Source organism: Orbicella franksi, chromosome 1 (assembly GCF_964199315.1).
Source record: "Orbicella franksi chromosome 1, jaOrbFran1.1, whole genome shotgun sequence".
Lineage (NCBI taxonomy): Eukaryota > Metazoa > Cnidaria > Anthozoa > Scleractinia > Merulinidae > Orbicella > Orbicella franksi.
Window position 1 is genome coordinate 16,934,061 of NC_138145.1, and position 27,862 is coordinate 16,961,922.

The window sequence follows — 27,862 nt, forward strand, 5'->3', positions numbered from 1 at the left end:
AGTAGTTACCACAACTGGCTTCTTGTTTATTTTCTCTACTTTGTTTGTGTTCTCTTCTTTGCAAATTTTGAGATTAGAGACATGAATTTTTCTAAACTGTAAAACCTCAAAGGAAATAACCTAACTGCATGTCACATGTGTTTCTAGTGCTTTGTAAATTATCAATTTCAAATTGAAGAAATAAACTCCTAAAATTTAGTTGAACATGATTTGTTGTTGTTAATCTTTTTTTTTCAATCCTTTAAACCCCAGAAATGATCAACAACTAGTGTCGCCTCACAGAACGTTTGAAATGTTTTACAACTTTTGGTCAACTTTTCTACATGTAAATGATTAATTTTGGAGACTTTGTCTAGGAGAAACTGTACATCACACATCTAAGTAAAAGATGAAAAAAAAAACAAAACAAAAAAACACTGCTCAAGGGAATCTTATGCTGGAACCTTCAAACTTATCTTAAATGGAACAAACAAGTGTAACCTGTTCAATGGACTCAAATCAGCCAAATGGAGTGGGTTTCATATTAATTAACTGATTCACTGGTTGAAGTTAGAGATCTTTGCTGCAGCATGTAGTTCTCTCAAGAATATACAGTATTGCATCCAAAAAATTTACAATTTCCTATGAAAGAAGTGGTGGCTGCATGGTCAATGTTAAGTGTGCATTTCATTGTTCGTCTCATGATGTATTCCCATAGGATGCAGATGGTGGTGTTTGACTACTTCCTGCTTAAGCTCCCATTGCCAGATGAAGACTATAGAGACTAGCAATAAGCAGTAAAAAGCATTGCAATCTAAATCCTAAGGGACTTCATCGTGAAACAAACAATGTTCAACATCTTGAATAATTTATAATTTTTACATCAAAATAATTTATGAAACACATTGGAATAAAAACTACATACAGTAACAGAGATCTCTGACTCCAATCATTGACTTGGTTAATCACATGCAGTGATAGCTAGAGTGGCTATTTTTTTTTTCAAAAAGGCACTTGTTTGAACAATGGTGGCACACACATCTACATATACTGATAATATTATGTGACTCAATGCTAATCCTTGCATTGGTACATGTATATGACTTGTGCAGTTTTTGTAGTCTGTTAAGTTTTGGTGATCATGGGAAAGTCAGAATCTTAGTCAGTAGTAGCCTGTAGTGTCGATGACAGTCTCTTACTTTTACAATGAAGTGCTGCCGTCAGGTGTAGTTTTTAGGTTTGGTGAGGTTCTGATAATTAAGTCAGTTGTCACATGTGAGTAGTTGTCAACGTCATCTTCAAGGTCTAAGTAATTGTTGATTTTAGATGTCAGTCTCAATCCAGCAAAAAATTGTTAGTCAATTTTGTGTTGGTTCTGTTTGAAGTTAAAGTTTGTTGGTTGGTTTGTTGAAGTTGCAAATACATACATGCAAGTCAACTGTAAGGTTTAAGTAGTTGTCGGTGTCAGATGTTGTGTAGTTTTAATCCATCTATTGTTAGTCAAGTTTGTGTTGGTTCTCTCTAAGGCTTATATTTGTTAGTTGATTTGCTGAGGCCTTAAATAAGTCAACTGTAAGGTGTAAATAGTTGTCACTGTCAGATGTTGTATAGTTTCACTGCATCTATTATTAGTCAAGTTTGCATTGCTTCTGTCTAGATCGAGCTACAGTTTGTTAGTTGGTTTAGAGGTCATAAAAAAGTCATCTGTAAGGTGCAAGAAGTTGTCACTGTCAGATGTTGTGTAGTTTCACTCCATCTAGACCTGTTGTTAGTCAAGTCTGTGTTGGTTCTGTTTGAAGTTTAAGGAGTTTAGTGGTTGGTTTATTGAGGTCGTAAAATAATAAGTCATCTGTTAGGTGTAAAGTTAAAAGTCAGTGTCACATGTTGTCAGGGTTCGTACAGAAAAATCTGAGTCCTGGAAAAGTCCTGGAAATTTGTTTCTGAAAAAGCATACGAACCCTGGTGTGTACAGTAGTTTCACTCCATCTGTTGTTAGTCAAGTTCGTGTGGGTTCTGTTTGAAGATAAAGTTTGTTGAGGTCATGAAAAAGTCACTCGTTGGGTGAAAGAAAAGTAGTCATTGGTATCAGTTACAAGTTGTTTGTTCTTGTGAGTTTGTGCAGTCAGAGTTCATCAGGTTGACTTGCTCCAAACCAATGCAAGCAGTTTGCCAAGAGTCTATAGTAATATTATGAAAATCTATTGTAATTGAAGACTACCAAGCTAAAGAAATAATCAAGTAACCTGAACGGGGGTTGTGGAACAACAGCTGGGTGAAAAACCTCCCCGTACGTCCACTTGCTCCTAGGAGGAAAACCCCGGGCCAGCTGTACCCCACATTCAAAGGCCTCCCGGGCTGGGCCAAATAAATATTAAATAAACTACTAATAATAAAACATCTTGTTGTTTTGTCTTGGTAACCAATCTTTAAGCATCCTCTTTAATTTGTGTCTGGTGTGTTGCCCATTTTCTTGTCTCTCCAAATCCATGCTGTATTGTGATGATCTTTGCTGTCTAGCATCCTGTGACAGAACCAAAATGATATAGTTATTGTGGATTCAATCTAAAGCTTTAGACAACAAGGAAGATAGATACAGTTGAACCTTCACTAATGGCCACCTCTCTCTCCACAATGGTCACCTTTCTGCAACAGCCACTTTTTTTGGTCCCGGCAAATATATAGTCTACACATTCACTCTTATTTTAACCTCTCTACATGTACAACACCCACCTCTCCACAATGGCACTACCCACTAGATTGCGTCCCAGTGATCACAATAACCTCTGGGCAATGGCCAGTTAATTACCGGTAGTGACTGATGAACAGTGTGTACAAAACACCACTTTTTATTGTTAAAGGTCACAAGAGTTGATCTGTAACACGCTAGATAGGGTCCATACCACACTTCGTGGGTGTCTGCTTTTACTTAGTTTATGTTTTACTGATACATGTACAGTGTACATTTTGATTGATCATTGAGTTACCATATGTATTTAAATGCTATAGCAAGCATTTTTAAAATTTGATATAAAAATGTTGCATCACTGAAAAAAAACAGGTGTCATATTACACCCTTACAGTGTACCTGTCCATAACAGCCACCTCTATACAATGGCCACTTTTCTCTGTCTCTAAGATGGCCAGGTCATTGTGGAGAGGGCCTACTGTATTTTTACCAGTTGTTTGGATTTATTTTTTATCTTGTTTAACAATGACATTGGGATTACTAGTCATTAGAAAAAATATCAATTAATAATGGTAATAGGACTGAGCGGAGTCCAATTCAGTCTGTAATCATGCAAGTGATTAACAAAATTGGACAACCACAAAGCGGGAGTCCAATTTGTTAATCATGAGTATGATTACAGATCACAGAGAAGTAAATTAAATCCTTAATGGCAGTTTTTAAATGTAAAGAAGCCAACCAGAGGAGTGTAATATAATTAATTTATATTGTTCTTCATTCACAGAGCTCCACTCGAATGAAAAGCCTTGAATTCTGTCAACTTTTTTACTTGGTAGTATACCATGTAAGAATAAGTAGTGAGTTGTTCTAGAGAAATGAGCTACGTATTCACATGTAGATTTAACCAGGCTGACATTGCTTTGCCTGAAATTTGATCACGATAACTGGCAAACAGAATTACAAACAAGAGCATTTACCTGGTTGGTCAAGGTTTGAGTGTTTTTGATTATCCACTGTCCATCCAGGTTTGTCCACTGTCTGTCCACACTTGTCTACTGTCCATCCATTACAGGGTGGTATCAAATGGGGTAAATAGGTAGGGAGAGGACTGGGAGAGTGGGAGAGAGGAGGAATGCCGCCTATAACAGCCCCCTTTTTGCTGACACTTCTGCCACTGCTGGTGGGCGCAAAATTCTGATGGGATGATGCACGGAGTAAGTTTTAACTGTTAGTTGCATAAGCAAATTTAAGCTTTCCGGCAGGAATTTACATTCATTTGCCAGTTTTTTTTCTGATTGGAGAACGTAATGACTGTCATTGACAGTTGATAAAATTTTGAAAGTTACATGGAATTTGTTAGGTGTTAGGTGATTATGAAGAGCGTAGATCTTATAGCAGACATTCCTTCGCATTGTTCCTCACAATTGTTGCCTTCCCTAACCCTTCCCTGTTACCCCTTCCCTGTTTACACCTACAACACATCTCTCCCCCACTTCCACCTCCACTACCTGTCAATGTCCATTTATAGAAAGCTGACAAATTCAGAATGCCATATCCAAGCACAATTGTACAGTATAAAGTTTGATTGACTTGACTTAACCTGGTCAGTCAATGTGACAAGATTTGTTTCTTCCAGGAGCATCTGTAACCATGCACATTACTCTCCAATACCCCACCCTTGTTTGAAAATTTGAGATCTGAACCCAAGACCCAGTATTTTTAAGATCTGACTTCAGATGAGATAATCAAATTCCTAACATTTTCTACATGTAGTAATTACCTGCCGGTGGTTAGCCAAGGTGACTGATAGTCTGGTTTCTTCCAGTTGCAACTGTTAGCACGGTATACATTTACATCAGCAGGTCAATCTAGCAGGTAAAAAGCTGACCAATAGTCTGTCTCTCCCCTGAGTATTTTTGTTGGTCTGTCCCTTCACCATTTTACCCTCCCAGGTCTTTCTCAAGTGGCCTGACAAAAAAAAAGAAAATTGTTCATCTGAAGTCAAGCAAGTAAAGTTAACTTCCCTCTCCTGTTCACCCATGATTCTCCGATGGGAAGGAAAGAGTAGGAAAAGATTTGTAAACCCTTTAAGGCTAAAGAGTAAAGTTCTCTTAGCCACTTCATCATTTTTTAGATCTAATCCAAATGCTATTAATAATCTAGTTTTAAAACAGTCACAAGTGATACACACTGTTAAATTAGCTGGGTCGACTAAACCACAAGTGGTATAATTGAGGTCCTGTCAGAGAGAGGGGGAAGGGTATGCAGGTCCCATATCTAAATTTGAATTCTTTTCATGCTGCAGTTTCATAAAGCCTGTACTAGGCTGTTTGAATTTCAACACAAGTCTTGTCATTTGCCACTATTTCATCAGCCACCATGTCTCAGTTTCAATACCATTTTGCTTGTCAGAACAATCTAGCAGGTCAAAAAGCTGACTAATAGTGCACAAATGCTTCCAATGTTTTCACCAGAAATAGTTCAGTCATTGCTATTTATGTTGATGATTTTTATTTTGGAACACAAGAGTTTTACAAAATATCAAAGCTACAATCAGATTGGTCAGAATCAAATAAGGAATAAAACCACCCCTCCTCTGAATCAATGATGAATCGGTCCTAAACCCAAAATGCACCATTTTTCCCATCATTGAAATAGAGGGAGGGGTGGTCTTAATTTTTCACTTAAGTCCAAGCCCGGGAAGGGGAGGGGTTACTCCCTTACATAGGCTATATAGGTATTTGTGGCCCTAAAGGATATGGTTTTTCAGCTGTTTTGGTCATAAAAAAGGGTATCAATTCTAGCTGATTTTAGCCATTTTGGTCATAAATAGGGTATGGGTTTTGCACTCTAGCCTTGATATGGGTATGTTTTTAAGAAGAAGCCACTTTTTTGTCCTTGTCAAAAAGAAAATCAACAAAAGCCCTTCACAAATTATGTTTACGGTAATTTAACACTGGTCTAACTAGGGAACTAATTGTAATGCAGGTCTGAAACAGGGTTTTGATTTAAGGGTCAGGCCATAAATAGGGTTTCGAATTTATTTTCAGGTCATAAATAGGGTAGGGTATATTGCAGATTTTGGTCATAAATACGGTAAGGGTTTTGGGAAGTGGGTCGCACACACCTGCCCAATTTTTCCAGGTGTACCCCCCCCCCCCCCCCCCTCGGGAGTCCAAGATTTTATTGTAGCACATGCAAAATTTAAATGCAAAATGGATGGAAATTTTTTAGAAAATAATTTGAGCACCTTTTATCTTGTTTGCATCATTTGGCACCTTTAGTACTGTCTGAGTGGATTTTTAAGGTGTTAAAATTTCGCTTTTTGCGGTTGTAAACTCAAACAAAGGTCAGTCTCGGATACTTTTTGCTCAAAACAACGGCGGACACGTGCGAGTATGTAGGAATTTGAATTTCCCGCTGTACAAATTTTGAAAAGCGCAACACAGTATAATTATAATTCAACCAAGTTAGATGCTTACTTAGGCAATAGCAATGGAAAACCACCAGTAGAAAAACTTATTTTTGTAAAACTGCAGCTTTTATGCCTCAGCTTACCTTTAGTAACAGTTTTGCAGAAAAAATTGCCAGGCTGCGCTGAGTGATAGGTATCAAACGTGGTCTGCATTTCAGTGTTCTGTAGCTGTCACAGCCATTTCCCTCACACCCAAATCCAACCAAACGAGTAAAAATACGCTTCAAAAGGAAACTGATACCATAGATGCCATTTTAATCGTCGTTTTGGCACCAAAATAAGTTTAGAATCCTCTGAAATCTGCGAGCTCCCATCGCCATGTTTGGATTCTCTTCGTTACCAGTGCCTTCCCGTGTCACGGGAAAACGTGACGTCCCGTGACGTCGTGGGAAAGACCAGGAAGAACACGGGAGGACACGTTATCCATGTATCCCCGCTCCGCGTGTTTTTACTTCTCTTGCTACCGTCTAGGTTTCAATGGATTTCTCCTCCTTTTTCTTAACAGTAGGGGCAGCGACAATATGAAGAGCGGGCTAGCAGAGCCGAGAGTACAGACAGCAACCTACTTTAGCTAGTTTACAAAAGTAGTAGAGTTTGCTAAGCCTGTGGAAAGCAACCACAAAGGGAGCAAAGAGAGTGATTTAAGGATGGTGCCCACTAAATACAAAGTTCCTTTCGCCGAATTAGGATCACATGGAAAAAAGTAGATCTTAGCAAGGGATACTGAAATTAGGTCTGTCCCGATTGTGCCGCTAAAATGCTGGAAAGTTGCCCACCGGAAAGGCAAAAAGTTTCTAAAAAATTGCCAAAAATCAGAAAAGTTGCTACTTAAATTTCAAAAGTTGCTACCTAAATTTCTTGATATTTTTATGTAAAAGTTAATTAAAAGCATTATTTTTCGTCCTTCACAATAATTGCTAACGCCGGTCAAGAAAAATAGACACAAAGACGGTCTTTTTTTGCGCGTAATTTTAGCCGATTATCAGTTATATAATCATAACATTAGAAAAGGATCGCCGGCAGTAGGCCTGCGAAACGTTGTCAAGTGACAGGTTATGTGTTAAAACTTCAAAAGGCTGATAAGCATTCAAGAAATTCACATCAATTAAAGTTTTCTATGGAATATTTACTTTTTTGTGCTTGATATGTGCTCTAAACCTATATTTTGCTCAAAAGTTGCTGCTCCGAATGCCAAAAGCTGCTCAAAAGTTGCCGCGGAGCACAATCGGGACAGGTCCATACCACGGCAGCAGTGTTTGCTCTCTAACATTAATTATTTAAGCTAATCAAGAACCTGGCCACCAATCTCTCCTTTTTTTCCTGATTTTCTGGTCTAGAATACAACGCGCCCGTACAAAACCTTCTACCAGACTGTAATTCTTGTCTGAGTCATGAGGGGGTCTGTGGTGATGTAATCTATTTTTAGAAACTGTGCGCGACGCTATTCCTTTTATAAAACAGGATGATGCACCCCCCATGGGTTGCTGAAAACTAAACGACCCACGCCTTACCAAGGGCTAAAAAACTGATGACCCACCCCCTTTCTGCTCGAGCCTACCACCCCTCCCACCAATACTTTTTGACCAGTCCCTTACCCAAAAGATAACATTGGTACTACCCTTGGTATGCGACATATTATTTCCTCTTCACAAACAGTAAGGTACTTGTGGATTAGGCGTTGTCAGATGTGTGCAAACTCATACCTACCTTTCTTGTTATTCCTGGATTGTCTTCGTCCTGGTAAGTACAATTTTGCAAGGGGGAGGAATCGGGGTCGGATGCGGTTGGAAGCACAGAAGGTTCTAAAACAATATCCCCTCTGACTGACTGACTGACTAACTGACTGACTGACTAACTGACTGGATAGTTTTGTAAGTAAGTAAGTAAGTACTTTATTTAGACACATTTCACCAGTGAGCTTGGGGCTCGTTTAAATGTGAACGTGTATGCTAACATTAAAATGTAAAATTTAAATATGTTATCTGTTCAACAAAAGTACAAACACTGGACTATAAAACTTAAAATTGAAAAACTAGACTATAAAATTTAAAAACTAGACAATAAAAATTGAAATATGTAAACTAATCGATACAAAGATTACAGCAACAATTGGCCTCAGTAGTCAGGTTAACATAGTTCAGTAAATTTTTAAAAATTTTCAGTAAATTTGTTGAACATTTTTCAGTAAATTTGAAACAGCTTTTGTTCCAAAAGCTGTTTCAATGGAACAGGTTTTTTTGGATTTGGACAGTTTGTGCTCGTGCCGGGTTCAAAATCTGCAATAGCAAATACTCAAATCGGCCCTGATGATGTCCACGCAAGATTGTTGAACATTTCTCCCTACAAATAAACTCAGACTAATTTAACGCATTATTTTTAATTTCAGTGGCATACTTTTTCATAATGTGAAGAAATCTCAAACCAAACCTCAGCTATCCGGAGATCATTGTTCCTGAGGGAGAATGTTAAGGAACTAGCTGTTATAACAAACTGTTGGGGTCACACGTTAAATTTCATTTACTTCTAAATGCTTAAGAGTTGCCTTAATTATAGTTTGTCTTCCTCATATTGCTGTTTCAAGTTTTGTTTACTCACAAGTTTTCCAAACAGGCTTTATAATTACACTGGGTTTAAAAGAATAAATGTGTATGACTTGTTTTACTTTTCCACTGAGAATTAGAAATTTAAACTATTTTCTCGAAATTTCCTTAGGAAATGTACATAAATCAGTTTCAGTCCCTACAGAGTTAAGTTCTTGACAAATTCCAACGACAACATCGATAACTAAGTCGCGAAACAGAAGGGTTAATGAACAGAACAATGCTGATGTAATGTGCATGCTGGAACATCTCTAAGGAAAGATGCCCAGTCAAAAGTCGAAATCTCATGCAACTGACCAGAAAATGTGTGTAGCAAATAACGTAGTGCAAAATTTAACAAATTGACTTCAGTTTTTCATGCGTCTGTCCTGTTATTGATCATGAATTTCGTCATAACATTGTCAAAGTAGCTGTGGATCCACGAGGCGATAACATTCATGTGTCTGTCCGCGTACTGACAATAAAAATTTGCCAATGAGCGCGCGAGAATTTCTGCAGTTATCGTAAAAAGATTTCTTGACGGATTGAACTTGTTTTTCTTGGCCGAGTTGATCGAAAGACAGTTATCGCTAAAGCAGGATTAAAAGTTAACCGAAGAATCAATTTTTCTTGTACAGTCGAACCCCTTTTAAGCGGCCACCTATTAAACGGCCACCCCTTTTAGGCGGCCAGTAATCAAAGTCCCAATGAAGGAGGGGTAGAGGGTGGAGGTATCCCATTTGGATTTTCCAGTTTTTTCGCTCTTCTCAATATTGAACCTTCTTAGTCGAAAAATTTAGTCTAAAAGATAGAGATACTTGAGGGGTACGGCATATCCAATACGCATGCGTATTTACAAAAGGCGTACCACAAGAATGGGAGCTATAAGTGGCTATAAACACAGTTGCTTTTTCTAGTTGCTAGTATTAACATCTTCCCGTTATGTCTAAAAAGTAGTGTCACAGGCAACCCAAACACTATATCGGCAGTGAAATTATATGTGCCATTATTTACCCGTGTCATGGTGCCTTTTTGAGTCGTTTAAAATGGATTTAACTGAAGCGAAAGCGGTTTATATTTCCGATTATCTCGCCTGCCACTTTGTAATTAGGACGCTCCGATTACGTCTCAAGTTCCCATTATCGTCGTTAATTATTAACTCTCATCGAGGGGAGAGATTCTCAGGTTTCATAACGGCCGCGCATTAAAAGAGAAAAGAAGAAAACCATTTTCTGCTCTACACTAAGATATTCAAAATAGGTTTCTCCCTGCCTAGGCCTATCAGTCACCGCTTGTGCTTCACACCCGTTCTCAGCTCTCCCAGCTCTAAATCGTAGGTCGACTATATAACTATAAACTACAGCTCTCAACGATGTTTTCTTCGTTTTCAACAGCATCCACTGTACAACGCTCTTGAGAATACTACTTCACGGGAGGAGGTCATTTCCTGGAGTTCTTGTCTAAGGAGGGACCTGGTACTAAGTTAGCGTAATAGGCCACGTGACAGTCGATATATCAATATTCTAACATGGCTCCGAGGTTTTCAGGAAAAACGTCTATATTTGGTGTTGTTTTCTTTGTATCCAAGTCTGTTTTGGGAATTGAGAGACAAAAGAAACTCAAAAAATTTACAATTTTGACCCGAAAGCCTCGGAGTCATGTTAAAATATTGATATATCGAACGTGGCCTATCGTTGGGTGCGCTCCACATTACGCCTAACCCTCAAGTCCCACGCTCCCTAAAAGCAACTTGTGGGCCAAAACATAAAATCTCCCTCTGTTCTTGTAGATGTGGTTTATTCCTGGGTGTAAAATACACTTTTACATAGATTGTTACAGCTTTAAATATGATCAGTTTATCTTGTTGTTTCTATACCGGTCGTACTCCCTCACAAGCTTCTAAATTCGCCTCGCCTGCAGGAGAAAAATAAACATGGAGTCAACTTTAGTGACTTCACTGAGCGCATGGCAAGTAACAGTTTGCCTTCCCGTAATTATCTTACTAACACCTCACACATCTAGGCTAAGTTGTTGAAAGCAAGATTGACTTACTCCACGATTAGTTTAAATTTGATTTTAGTCTCGAAACATTTCAGTAGGTTCCCCTCTTTTGTCCTCCAGTTTTGACCTTGGCTGATCTCAAACTCCATAAAATATTATCAGTTTTATTCAAGAGGAATTAAAACCTCGATCAGCTTTAATCGTAGATTAGTGTCAGTCAGCTTTCTAACAACCAGGTCGAGATAAACACTAAGCATCGGTTAGTTAATAGTTATTCAAACTATGGTCAAGCTAATCCAAGATTACTGTGAATTTTGGACATTTTCGGTGAAGGTTTCTGCTTATATTTTTTTCCCTCTAGATTTAACCAACTGTAAACAAAACAGAAGCGTAAAAAATGCTTCTATACAAAAGATCACGTTCCTGTCTTAACATTAATCGTCTTTCGAACAACCATAAAAAATAATCTTAACACACTGATGGATGAGGATTATGGTGTTGATCTTTTACTTCACTACGCTAAATGTTAAGACTGACATCTGATATCACATAATGTAGCAGCAAATAAACAAGCATTGACCTGGAAACGGTCACAAATGAGAGACTGAATAAAGCTATAGGCAAATGAAATTGAATGTTATACCATGTCATAGAAAATACAGCCAATCAGAATACAGGAAAGCCGTTGTATATTTGACGGCATTACATCCAACCTTCCCATCATGCGCCGCGCGTATGTTCCATTAATTGTGCTAGCCACTGTATTGTCTATATATGGCATGGTATAAAATAGTTATGCAACGCTCCCTCGTGGTATACCATGAAATATCTCACGAGTCACTGTATTTTCTTGGTATACACACTCAAAGGCTGGTGTGTATACCAAGAAAATACAGTGACTCGTGAGATATTTCATGGTATACCACTCGAAAGCGGTGCATATTTGACTTAGATATTTTTACACGCTATTAACTCACCTTCGAGGCATTTGGTAGATAATTGAAAAAACCTCTGCTGCACGGCACAACAGAGTATTAGGAACACCACACAACAACAGAACACTGATGGCAGAGCTAAATCCTGTTAAACAAGAATCGTATCAGTACAGTACACTTGTTTTTCTTGATGTAATTAAGATATATCAACACCTTGCTAATAGGATTCAGGTATTTGCTTCACAAAGGGTCGGGGGGAGGGAGAGGGTGTCTTTCCTAGACAGAATTCCCCTCCGGATGAGAATCAGCGGATTCCACTACTTTGAAAATAGAGATTGCTATAAATAACTAACAAAACGAAACGTTTTGCCGGCCTTGACTGCTCTTGACTGACTCTTGACTCTTGGCTTGACTGCTCAAGCCTGTTCGTAATAATATACTGACTGAAAGTAATTTCAACAAGTACAGGCAGAGAATATCAGGGTAAGAGACAGACGGACAGACGGACAGACGGACGGACGGACGGACGGACGGACTGACTGACTGCCTGATTGACTGACTGACTTACACGCAACGCGCGAGTAACATCCCACGAAAAACTGGGTACCATGTCTACAAATAATTTAAGAGGGATTAACTTGGGTATAAGGCGTATATGGGGATTCACTCCTTACTATGATAATCTCTTGGTACAGGTGAATGCCAAAATTACGTATTGCAAGTTTGTTGATAAGAGAACAAAGGCATCGTGATCTAGACGTTCTTTGAAAAACAACCAAACCAATAACGCAATCGTGGTAGTAAGCAAAAGAATAAGCACAGTGAGAAGCTTGTGCAAACCTGAACTAGAAGAATGATGACAATAAGATTCAAAGGAACACGAAATATGTTCATGACTGTGGCACGAGCTGAAACAAAAAAAAAAAATTAAAAAAAAAAAGATCTTATAATTGGCAAAATATCAATTGCTACTATTTAAGTTAGAGGGCATGAAAAATAATAATCACTGTAGGCTTGCTGTATTTCGCGAAAACGAAACGAAACAAAGCGAAATGAGGTAAAAGATCTGAGGTTAATTTGATAGATATCAAGTACCTTACATGTAACTGTCAAATATAATTTCTCTGTGCAATAAACTAGAAGAGGAAAAAAAAAACAGGAAAATCTGCATTTTGCAAACTGAGCTCTTTGTTGACTGTGACGATATTTAAATTGTTTCTTTGCATTTGTAAACGCTCTTTTAGTAACTATTCCACGATGCAATGATGATTTCCGGGCAATTACAGTGAGCCAAGAGGTTGTGTCGTTTCCTGTCGTTTCGTTTCCCAAAATACAGTAAGCCTTACTGTAACATTTATAAAAATGTTGATATGAAAACTCCTTACTCGATTCTGGGACATATTTGCTCCGAAGCACTCCCATGGCTGGCCAGAAAAGTCCTATAAAAAAATTGAAACGAAAAAATACTTTACAACTCAACTGTAGTCTCACAATTGACACATACATAGTTATATTAAAAAAATTTGTTAACGTTAATGGCTGCACCCCTGTCTACCAACTTTTCACATCCTAGGTATTAACACAACTTGTCCCTGTGATGCTAAAAACCCCAGGGGATTTCCACACCAAACATATAAAATAAATAAAAAAATAAAAGCTTTATTTATACTGAAAGACCGATCAGCGAATTCAATATAAAGACGCTGGTATGAACCGGTTATCGGTACATAAAATACTGGCTATCAGAAATAGGGGCTGCCAGATGAAGGTGGCTTTAACCACATGTAAAATAGGATTTAGCAGGAAACCAACCACGCAAACTTAATTATATCACTGAGTACTCTTTATACTGTACCATCCCTGATACCAATGGCCAATCTCAACGTCTTTATGTCCGAGATTGTTCAATTTTTAAATTCAAATTTCGGCGTTCACCTTGATGACAACTGATGTTAAAAATGTATCATTGATAATGCTATGAAATACACAAGGGAGATGATGCATCAGACTGACTGAGTCCATGGTAAGTCACCTTCAGCCACACCCTACCCCATACATTTCTGATTTCTTTTGTAAGCTACTTGTAAGCACTCTTAAGTTAGTATCTTACCCACGCAACATTCAAACACCAAGAATCCTATAAAAATAGCTGATTGGTTCTACAAGGAAAGATGAAAAAGCAATTTTAGTAGTTAAGCAGTTCAATATTTGATTATTCCCTTTGCCTTTAAATGTGCCTTAAGCTCTGGACCAATTAAGAGCCTATTAGACTATCAGCAAACATTCTATATACTAATTATACATGTACCTTTGGAGCAATGATGGGGATGATTAATGATAACGCTGCTATTCCAAATATAGGTCTGAAAGAAAACTATGCAATATCAATTGAACGCAAAATGCATGTCATGCATGCCATTCCTTGAGAGTGATCAACGTCTACATTTTCATTTACATATAACTAAATACTCACTGCCAAGCACTCTTTGACAAGATAAATTTAAAACTGTCAGCTACGTATTCATTATTTGGTCTTGACATATTGCCATATTCTTGCTACTGATAACCCTGCAGCCATGAGCCAATGGCCGTACTTTTTCTTAACAGGGAGTGCTGTATTAATGGTTGGCTACCTTATTGGCACTGACATCCAGGCCACTATATACATACAGTGGAAGCCTGTTAATACAGTCACCAACAGGCCACAAAAATCTGGCCATATTAATGGGGCTGTTTAAGTAAGAAAATGATTGACTGAGCTTTTGGCTGGGCCAGAATAAAGTGATTGTAATAACTGAAGGAGGTGGCTGTATGAACAGGGTGGCTGTAAGGCGAGGTTCTACTGTATGCAGTCATGTTCACATAGAGTGCATTTCTGTTGGATGATCTGGATCAGAATCAATGATCCAAGATCCTTTAGATCATGGTCAGTCAAAGGAGCCATTGGATCGACTGACTCTGGGCAAGGATTCCTGACTCCTTTGATGCACCACAAACTGAGTGATCTTGGATGATTGATCCTGATCCAGTGAGGCAGAGTTCTGCCACACTCTCTGCATATGGCAAATTTAAATTGTGAGTAGACTTGCAAATAAATACTGTACCTCATAAATGACTCCACTGAATACACTTTAGAAAGCAATTTGAAGATCCGTGAGCCAAGCATTACAGAAATCTAAAATGAAATACATTTCTTGTTATCTCGTGAATGCATTTTAGTAAATAAAGACCAAAAAAGGCATCACTGAAAAGAAAACATGTGTTGTGGACTATGACTGAATGCACTTGTCTAAGAGTGGGAATTCTCACAGTTTCGTTAAATATGCTTTTGACTAGGGAAGGTTTAAACTGCTAAGTGAAGGCTTCAACAATACAATATCTTTATTTTTCATAATAGTAATATCATTTACAATTATAGTATCTTTAGGTTTGAAATTAGTCATCTAATTAAGTTGTTTTATAACTAAGTTGTTTGCAAGGAGACTGGACCCTGGACTGGACACTAGTGTTCTTTAGTTAGCCCCCAGCTAACCTTAGCCATCATTACATGTAGCTCGAGTCCATTAGCTCAATAATATTACTTTTACTTACATTGCACACCCTTTTTCTACATCTTACCATAAAAGAAGCAAATATCCATCCATGTGGAATGTTTTCTTTGACAGTTTTCATGCCTATTTGAGAATCTGCAATCCAAACGGCACAGTTAATTCATGACATATCACAAAAATTGCAATTCACTCTCAACCTATAACGACTTTCAAAATGGTCTCTCTCTCTCTCTCTCTCTCTCTCTCTCTCTCTCTCTAAAAAAATGATATCCGAGAAAGCCATAACACCTGTCCTTACCAAGTGCCTGTACTAGCACAGATCAATAACATTATAACGTCTTCATGCATCTGTTATTTTGGCCTGCCCTACTCCTTTCTACTGGCAGTCATTATTCATCCCAGCCTACAGTACCTTAGAGAGTGTTCACTATTGTCCTACGAGAAATTTCTTTCAAACTCAACCTGTTTACTTACTTGCAGATACTTTGTTACAGAGAAGAACTGGGAGAAGACTAAGGAAAATGTTGAGCCAAAATGGCAACAATTTTCAGTTTTGAAAAGTTTTTAAAAAAAAGATATGTAGAAATCCTGTCAATGATGTGTACATTCAGGCAAAAATAAAAAAAAACATTGAATAAACAAAGTAAAAATGTCTTGTCATGAACTAGTTGCTTGCTATTGACTGGGATTAATGTAAATTACTTTGTTAATGGCAAAATGAATAAAAACTGAAAGACTGGGTGAGAACTTACCAGGAGTTAGAGCTGGTGTCCATTCTAAAACAAAAGAGTACATGGATCCCTCAAACAAAGACTGGATCAGTCCAAGACAGAGCACTTTTGGGTCTGATGGAGAAACCAAAGATTTAATTGAACTTGTACCTGACCTCATGACTTCTAAAACGGATTGCTCAAATAATATTTATCACTTATTCACTTTTCTGAATGCTACTAAGCCTGGGATTTTCACCAAAATTCAAAGATTTGAATCACATTCCTCTGTATATGTAATTGAACGAGTCAAAACAAGACACACTAGATATGTGTTCTATTCCCATTCTGGGGCAGATCCAGAAAATCCAGAAAGAGGGCGCCGAATGTGACCCCCCCCCCCCCCCCCTCCTCCCGCTTGAATGAAAAATTCACTTTTAGGAGATGCGGCATACAACATTGTGGGAGTATTTGTGATGTAAAGAGTACAGTTAATGCCTGTTCCATTTGTTGATTGCAATTAGTGCAAAACGTATTTCCAATAAGGAAAGCTCCAAGAATAAAATAAAAGGAAAGCCTGATTGAAATACCACTCAAAAGATGGTTAGATGGATTGGCATTGTTAGTTACAAAAACGCTTTGAAAGTGCAAGAAAAAAAGGGGGGGGGCATGGCCCCGTCAGCCCCTCCCCTACCATTCATTTAAGGGGCATGAAAATTACTTGGTAGTGCAGATTTTATTGCTGCATGTAGTTTCCCTTATTGTACTCCATGTCTGACCACATTACTCCCCAAGAAGTTGTGCACAATAAATGTTCTACCTGGTCATTTGGACAGTGGCACATTTGAGCCTTGATCGTGGTTGTTTTAACGCCGGCATAGGCATGGTCGATAGGCGTGTTTAGATGAGAGTATGTACGCACGGTTTTGTTTTGAGAAATATTATACAAATTAAAGCAGTAGAGGACTTTTTTTTCTGATTTTACATAGCCTCATCTAAACACTCAGGAGGTTGAGATTTCTTGAGAATTATGCTGGATTCAGAATTCCAACCCTCCTTGTGTTTAGATGAGGCTATGTAAACAGGAAAAAAAGTCCTCTATTACATGTATCTAAATGGAAAGCTCCCAACCCTGTATATAATTAATTTGGTTTTATAGTTATACTCTACTACTGTAAGGAGGATGTGTTCTTCTTTGTCATTGCATACTCTGGGGGTGGGTCATATGTAATAGAAGAGAAAACACACAGTTCTTACTAACCATGTCTGATAACCTGTATTCCTTGGAGAATTGATGACAGTCTGACATTTCCACTCACATCACCATAATTTTCAGTCCAAGAGCAACAGATTATTCCACTTGTGACAACCAGTAATAGTAATGATAGACTAAATGGTGCACTGCAATAAAAGAACAATGCATGCAATCATCACTGGACATGTTTTTGCATGTCCTTGTTAAAAAAAATGACTTTAAAACTGAATATCCTCTGCCCCATTTAAGATTTTCTGTGACGTATCACTTCCTTGTTTTCTGAAGTAACTTGCTAACAAATGTCTTAGAATTCTAACAAAAGGTTCTTACAATATGGTGTCACATGTATGAGGAGACCCCAGAAATACAGGATGTAAAACCTTCAAAGTAGTCCACACCAGTCTGTAATTTTAGCTCTCTAGCTCTTTGATAGTTATCCACTGACATAACTTACAGCAGTTATTTAATATTTTGTTACCTGAAAGTTAAGACTACCTACTGGCTATAACAATATATGTTTTGTAGGATGTGTTACCTACATGAATCCATAGTGAGTGGCCACCACCTGAGCAACCAGGCCAGCAAAAATAGCAACCAAGGAGTTTCCCAAAACAGCATTTGAAAACAGGTCAGTCAGCAAGCTCTTACCAAATCCTTGCTGAAATAAAATGAATTGGGAACTTTTTATTCAAGTCCAATTTTCAAAGAGACACAACTGTCTTGCTCACTATAGATTTATCACCATTAATGTTTTTGAGTCAGTCACCTCAAAAGTGATTTGTTTTAAAGTTATTTTAAAGTATTATACAAATGCAAGTAGTTAGTGAATAATTTACTTCAAGAATTCAAAGTTGATGCAATAAAGTCTGGTGAAAAAGTCCAAGCAAAGAAACCACAACCTCAGGCTTAAGAAGTCAACTCTTCAAATAAACTGAATTTCAACTGAAAAGGTAAAGTCTGCCAAGTGGCCCATCAGGCCGTAGCTTATTCCGGTTTCTGTAGCATGAAGTGCCTAGGAGTATTTCCACTCTCCCCTGGATGAGATGCTAGTCCATTGCGGGGTTAATTACCCCCAGCATTAAGTTCACTGGTACCCATTGATACACCTGGGTGGAAAGAGACACTGTGAGAGTTAAGCTTATTGCTCCAAACACATTCAACAAAATGTCCCCAGCTTGTGCTCAAACCCGGATGTCATAGTTTGCATGCGGTTTTCCTACATGCACGCATGCACATCTGTGTCATGCATGTTGCTCGCTCGCTCGAATAAAAGTTATTGCCTTGATTACTTTGAATCGTCTTGAATCTCTACCATCCTGACCCGAAAACACAACATGGCGTCAGAAGTGGGATCTTTTCCGTGAGTACACAACTTGAACTGTGATTTCCACCACGAGTTTGGGCACCAGGCCGGTGCATATCCACATTCAAAACAACAAACATGGTGGAGCTAGCCAGATTACCAATTCCCCACATGGACTGGTCCTCATCGGACGCACTGCGAGCTCTCAGAAAATTCAAAGATCTCTGCCAGCTGTACTTCTCCGGCACATTAAAGGAAAAGAGCGAGCCAGAACAGATAAGTTTCCTGCTCATTTGGGCAGGCGATGAAGGCCGAGAACTAGCCTCCACATGGACGCTGACAGCTGATGAAAAGAAGAAACTCAACATGTACTGGGAAAAATTTGAAGACTATGTGGCACTGAGAAGTAATTTCAGACTCGCCCGATACAAACTTCGCACCATCAAGCAAGAACCGAGCGAAGCAGTCGATTCCTTCCTCAAGAAAGTACGTATCTTAGTGAAAGAATGTAACTACACAAGTCCTGATGAACATATCATTGACGTCCTAATCTTTGGATCAAACAACCCGCGTGTGCAGTCAAAACTTCTTGAACATGATGAAACCTTGACACTTGACAAAGCAATAAACATTGCGAGAACCCAAGAAGCTACAAGTAACCAGTTGCAGGAAATCAGAAGCAGTCAAACTACAATGGTCAATGCCCTGAGGCAGGGTCCACACACGGGACAGCCCCCAACACAGGGAACCCAGGCTAAAGACGACAAATGTGGAAATTGTGGAAATCTTCATGATCTAGCTCGGAGATCATTGTGCCCAGCATATGGAACAAAGTGTGAAGCCTGTGGCTGATACAACCACTGGAAAGCTGTGTGCCACTCTCGTCAATGAGTAAAACAGCAAGACCATGGGCAACCCAGAGACCGATGGCAAAAGCAAAGGGAGAGCATTCATGCACTTGACACAGCTGAGCAAAGTGCTGAATCTCCACCACCAGAGAACACACCACACATGCTGGACATTCCACAACACAACACTCCACAACTGTACTTTCACTCCTTGTACATAAACAGTGTCTCTGAGAACGACACACAAGCTTTACTACAGCTACAAGTGGACTCAGGTCAAGTAACAACACCCCTAATATCCAAAATTGACACTGGAGCAGAGGGGAACGTCATACCCGTGGACATATACAAATGTCTGTGCCCACAGTCAAGCTACAGCCCAGAAGGCACACCGCTTGGACTAACTCCCTCAAGTACAATGATTACTGCCTTTGGGGGTCACACCATACCACACTATGGCATCTGTGAGCTCACCTTATCACATCATGGCCACTCTAAATCATATGCCTTCCATGTAGTGAGCACTGTAGGCCCAACAATCCTGGGCCTCCCGACCTGTCGTGATATGAAGCTTGTCACCCTCAACTATGGTATCGCCACCACACAGACCGAGGAGGCACCTATGCCAAACCCACAGGGCTGCCCAGATGCAAAGTAAGAGCTTCTTTGCCAGTATCAGGATTGCTTCCAGGGAATTGGATGCTTCCAGGGGGAGTTTCATATTACCCTAGACCCCATGGTTCCCCCAGTCATCCACCCACCATGAGTACCTGAAGCACTACGTGAGCCTCTTAAGAGAGAACTCGATGCACTTGTTGAACAAGGCATCATAGCAAAAGTAGATGAGCCCACTGACTGGGTGAACTCACTAGTTTGCGTGACCAAGGCCAATGGTACGCTTCGATTGTGCTTGGACCCAAAAGACCTCAATCATGCCATCAAGCGCCCACGTCACTGCACCCCAACATTGGACGATGTACTTCCAAAGCTAAACGGAGCCAAATACTTCAGTATCGTAGATGCCGAAGTGGATATTGGAACATTAAACGTGATCATGCCAGCTCTTTATACACAACATTCAACTCACCTCATGGCAGATATAGGTTCCTGTGGATTCCCCTCGGTCTGATCTGTGCCCAGGACATCTTTCAGAAGAAAGTTGATGAAACTTTTGGAGATCTGCCTGGTGTAACTGGCATCGCTGATGACATTGTCATCTATGGATGCGACCTCGCTGACCATGATACAAACCTGAAAGTAGTTATGGAACATGCTTGTGAAACTGGTCTCTGTTTCAATGCAGACAAATGCAAGATAAGATGTACAGAAATACCATTCTTTGGCCACATCATCAGCTCAAACGACCTCAGACCAGACCCACAGAAGGTGGAAGCAATTAGCAACATGGACCCCTCCACGAGTCTTGCTGACCTACAAACCTTTCTTGGCATGACACAGTTCCTCAGCCGTTACCTGCCCAACCTGGCAGCACACTCAGCCACCCTTCGGGACCTCACCAAGAGAAGCAGTGAGTTCCAGTGGCAGCCCCAGCACCAGCTAGCTGTAGATAAGATTAAGAAAGCCATCACATCAGCCGATTCTTTACAGTACTTTGACAGTACAAAACCAGTGACCATCCAAGTTGACGCATCCTCGCATGGCCTTGGTGCAACCCTGCTCCAAGACAAGGGCCCCATCGAGTATAGAAGCAAGCTCTTGACAGAGACAGAATCACGCTATTCAAACATCGAGAGAGAAATGCTAGCTGTGGTACATGGTCTTGAGAAGTTCCACTACTATGCATATGGAAGAGGCGTCACTGTTGAGACAGAACACAAGCCGTTAGAGGCAATTTTCAAGAAACACCTTGCAACAGCTCCTCCATGCATCGCAAGGATGATGCTTAGGATCCAGAAATACGATGTAGACATCAAGTACGTCCAAGGAAAGAACGTCCCACTGGCTGATGAACTGTCCTGGATCAGCCCCTGCCCTGGTGATACAATTGAAGGGCTGGACATATCTGTCCATGAACTGCAACTCCACCTGAATGCAAGCCCAACAAGGATTGCTCAGATTAAAGAAGAAACAGCCAAGGATGAGGTACTCCTCTCACTTCGTTCAACCATCACCCAAGGATGGCCCGACACAAGATCAGATTGCCCAGCACACCTTCATGCATTCTGGAATTATCGTGACGAACTAACCGTCGCAGATGGAGTAATCCTGAAGGGTACATGCATTCTCATTCCGAAGAGCCTACAGGCAGACATATTGCAGCAATTAAACTATGCACATCTAGGAGTAGGAAAATGCAAACTCCGTGCTAAGGGTTCAGTGTTCTGGGTCAACATAAACCGCGACATAGAAGAGATGGTCAAATCCTGTGCTCCATGTCAACAAAATCAAAATATGAACTTAAAGGAGCCCCTCATGCCTCATGACATCCCACAGAAACCATGGCACACACTTGGATGTGACCTATTCTTTTGGAACAACGCACGCTATTTGATGTTATCTGACTATTACAGCAAGTTTCGGCTGGTGTGAAAGTTGAACAACATCCGGTCAGACACAACAATAGCACACCTGAAATCCATTTTTGAAGAACATGGGATCCCAAATAAACTTGTCACTGGCAATGACACTCAGTTCACCTCTGCGTTATTCCAAGAATTCTGCAGCACTTATGGTTTCACCCACATGACAACAAGTCCATACTATCTACAAGCCAATGGTTTCATTGAGAGAACTGTACAAACTGTAAAGAACCTCCTCCAGAAATGCAAGGAATCTGGTGCAGATCCTCATCTTGCCATGTTATGCCTGCACAGCACCCCATTTGACCACAGCATCGCATTACCAGCAGAGCTCTTAAACTCAAGAGTATACCAAGCAAACCTCCCTTCTGTATCCAAACCAGGTGTGTCCTTATCTGCAGATGGAGATGTAAACACCAAGCTCCAAGCACAGCAAGATCAGCATAAATCACAGTATGACAGGTCTTCCAAGCCCCTTCCTGCCATACACCCTGATGACCCAGTGCATGTACTTAGCCCACACAATCACAAATGGGAACCTGGTATTGTCAAGTGTAGCACACAGGCCCCTCGTTCATATATGGTCACCATGGCAAATGGCAGTACCCTCAGGTGAAACCACAGTCACCTTCGGCCAACAGGAGAGAAAATTTGTATCCAGAGCAACAACCCCAGTGATGAACCATCGACACCCCTGAATGAAGTCTATAGCACCATGCCCAGCACCTTACCAAGTGAGAGTTTCCCTATGTGTGAACAGACCACACCGGCACCTGCCAGTACACCACAGTTGAGAGGTCCAGCTCCAGAACCCCCACTCTGCAGATCCTCAAGGCTTGTCAAGCCCCCTGACAGATTGGACTTATAAACTGAACAAAACTTACTGCTAATTTTTTTTGTTTTTTGTTGTTGTTGTTGTTACTGTTACCATATCTCCGTCAGAAGGAGGGGGATGTCATAGTTTGCATGCGGTTTTCCTACATGTGCGCATGCGCATCAGTGTCATGCATGTTGCTCGCTCGCTCGAATAAAAGTTATTGCCTTGATTACTTTGAATCGTCTTGAATCTCTACCATCCTGACCCAAAAACACAACACCGGACCACTCAATCTGGAGACAAGAACAAAAACCATGAGGTCACAGTACCCCCTAAATTTCAACTAGTACAACAAGATAATTGCACCTCATTTCCAGCCATTTAGCTAATTATACTTAATTGTACATGTACCTTTTTGGTATGCCTTAGCATCATATCTGGTGAGTTTGATGATAATGCAAGATATCAGGAAAGTAGACAAGGATGATTGTGCTTTGCTTCTGATTGGCTTATTGCCAGTTTGAGTACAATTAAGTCTAGAATTACATGTGAGGAAATGATAAAAGAGAATTCTTCAGTTGTCATCAAATTCTCTAGGAAGAAATTCATTGAGGCCAGTGGGAAGAATTTTAATTTCAGCGCATTTGACATGATTTAAAATGCATTGTACATTACTTTAATGGCACAACCCAAGATGAGAAGATCCCTGGAATGAGCTTGAGTAAAATGAGTTGACGTACCTTATCATGCTCACAAATTACCCACGATTCAAAGGCACTAAACAAAATGGATGTCGCCATTCCTCCTGCCAAACGACCACACATTAAAACCCAGTAGCTTGGTACATGCTGAATAGACAAAATATTACTAGTTGTGAGAAACATCCCTCTTTATTACTGGAAAAACTAAATTGAAAATTGTTTATAATTCATCTTAACACACAGGATGCACTATACCTTTGCAAGACAATCCATTCCATACAATACTCCATAAAGTATGCAGTTAAATTTTCTTCCACTGGCAAAGAAAATGTATGTCATGATTATAATTCGACTCACCAAATGTTCCAGTCGTTTGGGGAGCGCGGTTAACACGGGCTCATAAAACGGCTGGAAATCAAGCCTTAAGATGAATGGGAAATTGCAGAAAAAAATAAAACCATCCTCAAGGTAAAATACAAAAAGATCACAAAAAAAACTTACAGCTTATCTGCAAATGAACCAACAACTGTACCAAACACCATGGAAGAACCAAATCCTACCACAAAAAGCTGGTTGATCTGCTTGGATGTCATTCCATAACTGGAAAATAATGCATACACATGGGGACCTTGCAGCCAATCAGCTCCTACAGTAAAAAGGTAACTGTTTGAAGAGCATTATACTAATTTACATCACCATACTTTTTATGACAAACTTTATGCTAATCTCCTCAAGATATTATTACAGTCAAACTCATAAAACCGTGAACGCCTAAAATATGCCAGGAATGTTTATTGTGTTATAACCAATCATGAGCGAGATTTTCAACCACAGAAAATGATGTATTGCATTGGTTATGGAACTATCAATTTAGATTTTGCTGAAGATCTTGCTCGTGACACAATAAACATTCCAGGCATATTTTAGATGTTCACTGTTTTATGGCTATGACTGTAAAACTGGGTCTGATCAAACAATGTAAGTTATCTCTATGGGGATCAGCCAAAAAAATAATATTTTTAGAAAATTGAAAAATTTGTTCTACAAAAAACAGAGATATATGCTAGGAACTGGATGAGAAACATAACATGGCAGCAATGGGAACACATGAAAACGAGAAATCTACAGCAGTATTCTAGTACATTTTCAACCTACAACCTACAAACAATACCCAGCGCGTTATTCAACAACATGTCAGCATCTGTCTGATCCAACAGCCCGTCCGTCACCTCAAGAAACCCTACATGTAAAACAGGATTGCCTTATCGATTTTCCTCGATTTTACCTTTGACAGGAGATGGCTGCACTATGATACCACGGTAGGAACAAACATAAAATCACATGATGGTTCACATGGCTGTTCTGAAACCTTCTAGTCGCCTTGAGTTCTAACATTCTTGCTCGGATAAACCTGCACAGCTACTTTGCGGGACAAGATTTTCCAATCCAACGACCTGAAGCTCCTTGAAATACTTACGCAGAGATAGGCTAAAAGTGTGCACAATGCCATCTTCTACGTAATTCGGGAAACTTTAGCCAGTTTTTAATTGAGTTTTCCGGAGTTTTCCGACTTTACCTCCAGACGCCATGTTTACATCAGCTTAGTGGCCACTCCTTTGAGGCCCAGTCTTCGTGAACTAAAATTTGGCGCGGGTATGCGATCATCCACGAATCTCATACAGATCAGCTAAGGAACGCTAAACGAAACTATAAATTTCTTACCATATACAATTTTAACTTTCATTGTCAAACAGCTGTGCGCCTAACGCTCAAGAAATTTTGATTTAACAAGGCGGGCCGAGGCACAAGTTGAAAGGGGGGGAGGGATGAGGAGAAATATCGAATAGCGCCCCTCCAGTGCTAACAGCTATGGCTATGTAAATAAAAGAAGGTTTTAAGGCCAGTGTTTATAGGCAGAAAAAAAATTGATTGGTTTCGCAGCCACAATTTCAAATTTCCCAAGTATGAAACTCAGTCTTTTCACTGACAAATCAATACAGCCACCATGTACAGTCTGGTGGCAAGCACTGGTGGCTGAATACGCGGGATTTCCACTGTCAGTAATATTTTTCGAACAACTACGATTGGTAATATAAATATTGCTTGTAACTGTCTTCTTAGAAACGCATAAAACTACGTCAGAAACATCATGTCATGTTTCACTTTTTACCCTGCCATATGGAGTGCTTATAATAAGGATCATGAAGTAAATAGGATAAATACCTCGACCATTTACTCCTCAGGCGGATATGGCTTTTTGATACTTGATATTTTTATATAACAGCCGATAGAAAAAAGACCATTATTATAGCAGCTTACAGCCTCGAGGGCCTTATCCCTTATAATGGACAAACTCCTCCTTAGTTCCCATGATAGCAAAAAAGAAAATACAATGGTAAAAATTTTACTTTTAATTATTTCAATTTGTTTGTTAAGTCAGTAAAGGTCCATCAATGGAGTCTGTGCAAAAAAACACGTTTTTTGGAACCACTGCAAAAGGTCGAAGTTCGTCGGCTGATTTTTCGTTTGAGGTAATATACAGTATTACTATAGTACTCAATTACTACATCGACTTTGTTTTATGTTTTATTTCATTTTTTCTGGCAACGCACGTATAGACGGTTATTAAGAAAAGTAGTCGGTCAGATCGTTCTAAAACTAGACCGTTGCACTTTTTACGCAGACCATCTTAGATAAAACTGAGATCCTTAAAATAGTTGATAGATCGCTCTACTAACGAGTGTAATTCTAATGTAAATTCTGAATACTGTTCACATGAGCGATCAGATTGATACAGTGTTTACTGAAACTGAATACATGTTCTAAAGAGAAAATAATGATTTCACAGCAGCAAACACCACCGAGTACTGCTCACATGATCGATCAAGGCGATAAACTGATTTGATAGATCGAGTCTTAGTTCTGAATACAAAATAATTGTCTCGCTCTGTCCTCCGCAAAGGCCTTCACCACGGAACGATCTGACCGTAATTTACTGAAATAAGCACACTCTACCTTGGGCCATGAGATAAACAGTAAGATACTTGCGCTGAAATTTACGAAATGATCCATCACCACTAGCCGCCGATTGTTGTGATGAGTTCGCTGTTAATAAATACAAAAGAAGGCAAATGGTGGACAAGAAGACAAACGAGGCCTCGTATATCGCCATCCCAAGGATCAAGCCTTTAATTTGCCCAGTGACTTTCACGAGTGAGAACGCGGCGTTCAAAATGTTACAAGAGGTTGTGCAGAGACCTGTTGTGCGATAATTTTGCGTCATTTTAGGAGATGAACGCTGATTGGAAGGTTCGAGTATTACCAGAAAACGCTTGGTATTACCATGAAATAGTTCAGGTGTTCTGTTTGACACATGTTTGAATTTTCTTCAACTTATATAGCACAGTCAGAATTAAGCATTGATAGGAGAAACGTATGGAGAACTTGGCTGATTAGTCAGATTTCTAGATGATGCAAGGGAGGTCTCCGCTTGGTTTATATCGCATTTTACCATTCCCGATAAAGTGACTACAGTGTTGTCTGTAAGTAAGCACTGGTAGCCATGGCATAAGCACCTAGAGTGATGGCGAAGCGTAATTTCAAGTAGAAAGGGAGGGGCTCGTGCGGGGACCGAAACATCCGTAGTGATCTGAGAAGCTAGTCTGATTGCTTTCCCGAAAGTGCGCATTCGGACTGTCAAACATTTTTTTTCCTTTTTCAACTTGCCTGTTAAGGTATAAGAAACATGAAAGGCAGGAGATTGGAACATAAAAATATTATTCTCTTTTCAGAACTGCTGATTCTCGTCCCCAGTGCTACCGTCTTAAGATGTCGTTGGAGGCTCTGGGGACGAGAATGAGAACTGCTGCTCTCGTTTTCCAGTAATTTGAATCTGAAGCATCAAAGCGTGAAGTGAAAGTTTCCGACTTCTAAAAAATGTATATTTAGCTTTACGAAGTGCAGTTGGATAATAAGGAAAAGAATTTAAAAAACTACACGAATAGCGATATGAAACCACCTCGAATTCATTCTGACAAGAACATTACTCCGCTTTCTCGCGGACGAAAGGGAGAGCGCTGGGGACGAGTTTGCAAGCTGCGCGCACATCGAGTTAGTGATTGTGACGTAAGCTAGCGAGAAATTATTACGTAAGATCAGATGAAAGAACTTTGATCGCTGAAAATGGGATGAGAGGGTCAGTGTTATTATTCAATCTAAAACTGCGTTAGACCGTCAGGTAACGAATGTGTTTGGTTCTATTTGATATATAACTTTTACTACTTAACATCAGCATACTCGTATCTGTTACTGATGATTTTGGATGACAATTAGACTGCATTTATGCTACTTTCTAAGTTGGTTAGGGTTTTTTGTTTTTGTTATGTTTCGCTGAATAGTTGGTTGATGAGCTTACTCTTTTGCTGTTATTAGAAAAAACTGAAGGCAAAACGGTTAAAACTCATCGATAATTGCTCTGATGCA

At 39.6% G+C, this 27,862-nt stretch overlaps 1 protein-coding gene and 1 long non-coding RNA gene across 4 annotated transcripts in view; both read right to left on the reverse strand.

Moving 5' to 3' along the window:
- LOC145493673 (uncharacterized) overlaps window positions 1-7,071 on the reverse strand; it is a 10,187-nt gene extending 3,116 nt beyond the window's left edge. The window contains exons 1-3 of the long non-coding RNA XR_014050150.1: window positions 6,224-7,071; window positions 3,643-4,633; window positions 1-2,500 (exon numbers count right to left, since the gene is read on the reverse strand). The exon at window positions 1-2,500 is cut by the window's left edge and continues 3,116 nt beyond it. This is a non-coding gene — a long non-coding RNA (uncharacterized LOC145493673). The remainder of the gene's footprint in view (window positions 2,501-3,642; window positions 4,634-6,223) is intronic.
- Window positions 7,072-9,012: 1,941 nt separating this feature from the next.
- LOC145493555 (solute carrier family 61 member 1-like) lies at window positions 9,013-27,677 on the reverse strand. Of its 3 annotated transcripts, none has more exons than XM_081473057.1 (15): window positions 26,396-27,677; window positions 23,882-24,026; window positions 23,636-23,696; window positions 23,420-23,527; window positions 17,711-17,829; window positions 17,178-17,317; window positions 15,959-16,051; window positions 15,274-15,341; window positions 14,760-14,830; window positions 13,964-14,018; window positions 13,766-13,814; window positions 13,041-13,094; window positions 12,496-12,563; window positions 11,698-11,800; window positions 9,013-10,633 (listed from the first exon to the last, which is right to left on the reverse strand). In XM_081473057.1, the coding sequence occupies exons 1-15, from the start codon at window positions 26,661-26,663 to the stop codon at window positions 10,590-10,592; spliced, it is 1,446 nt and encodes a 481-aa protein (XP_081329183.1). In that variant the 5' UTR covers window positions 26,664-27,677; the 3' UTR covers window positions 9,013-10,589. The 3 variants fall into 3 exon arrangements, with proteins under 3 accessions (XP_081329183.1, XP_081329193.1, XP_081329190.1); XM_081473067.1 differs by lacking the exon at window positions 26,396-27,677 and adding an exon at window positions 24,858-25,124; XM_081473064.1 differs by lacking the exon at window positions 26,396-27,677 and adding an exon at window positions 24,666-25,124.
- Window positions 27,678-27,862: the final 185 nt, after the last annotated feature.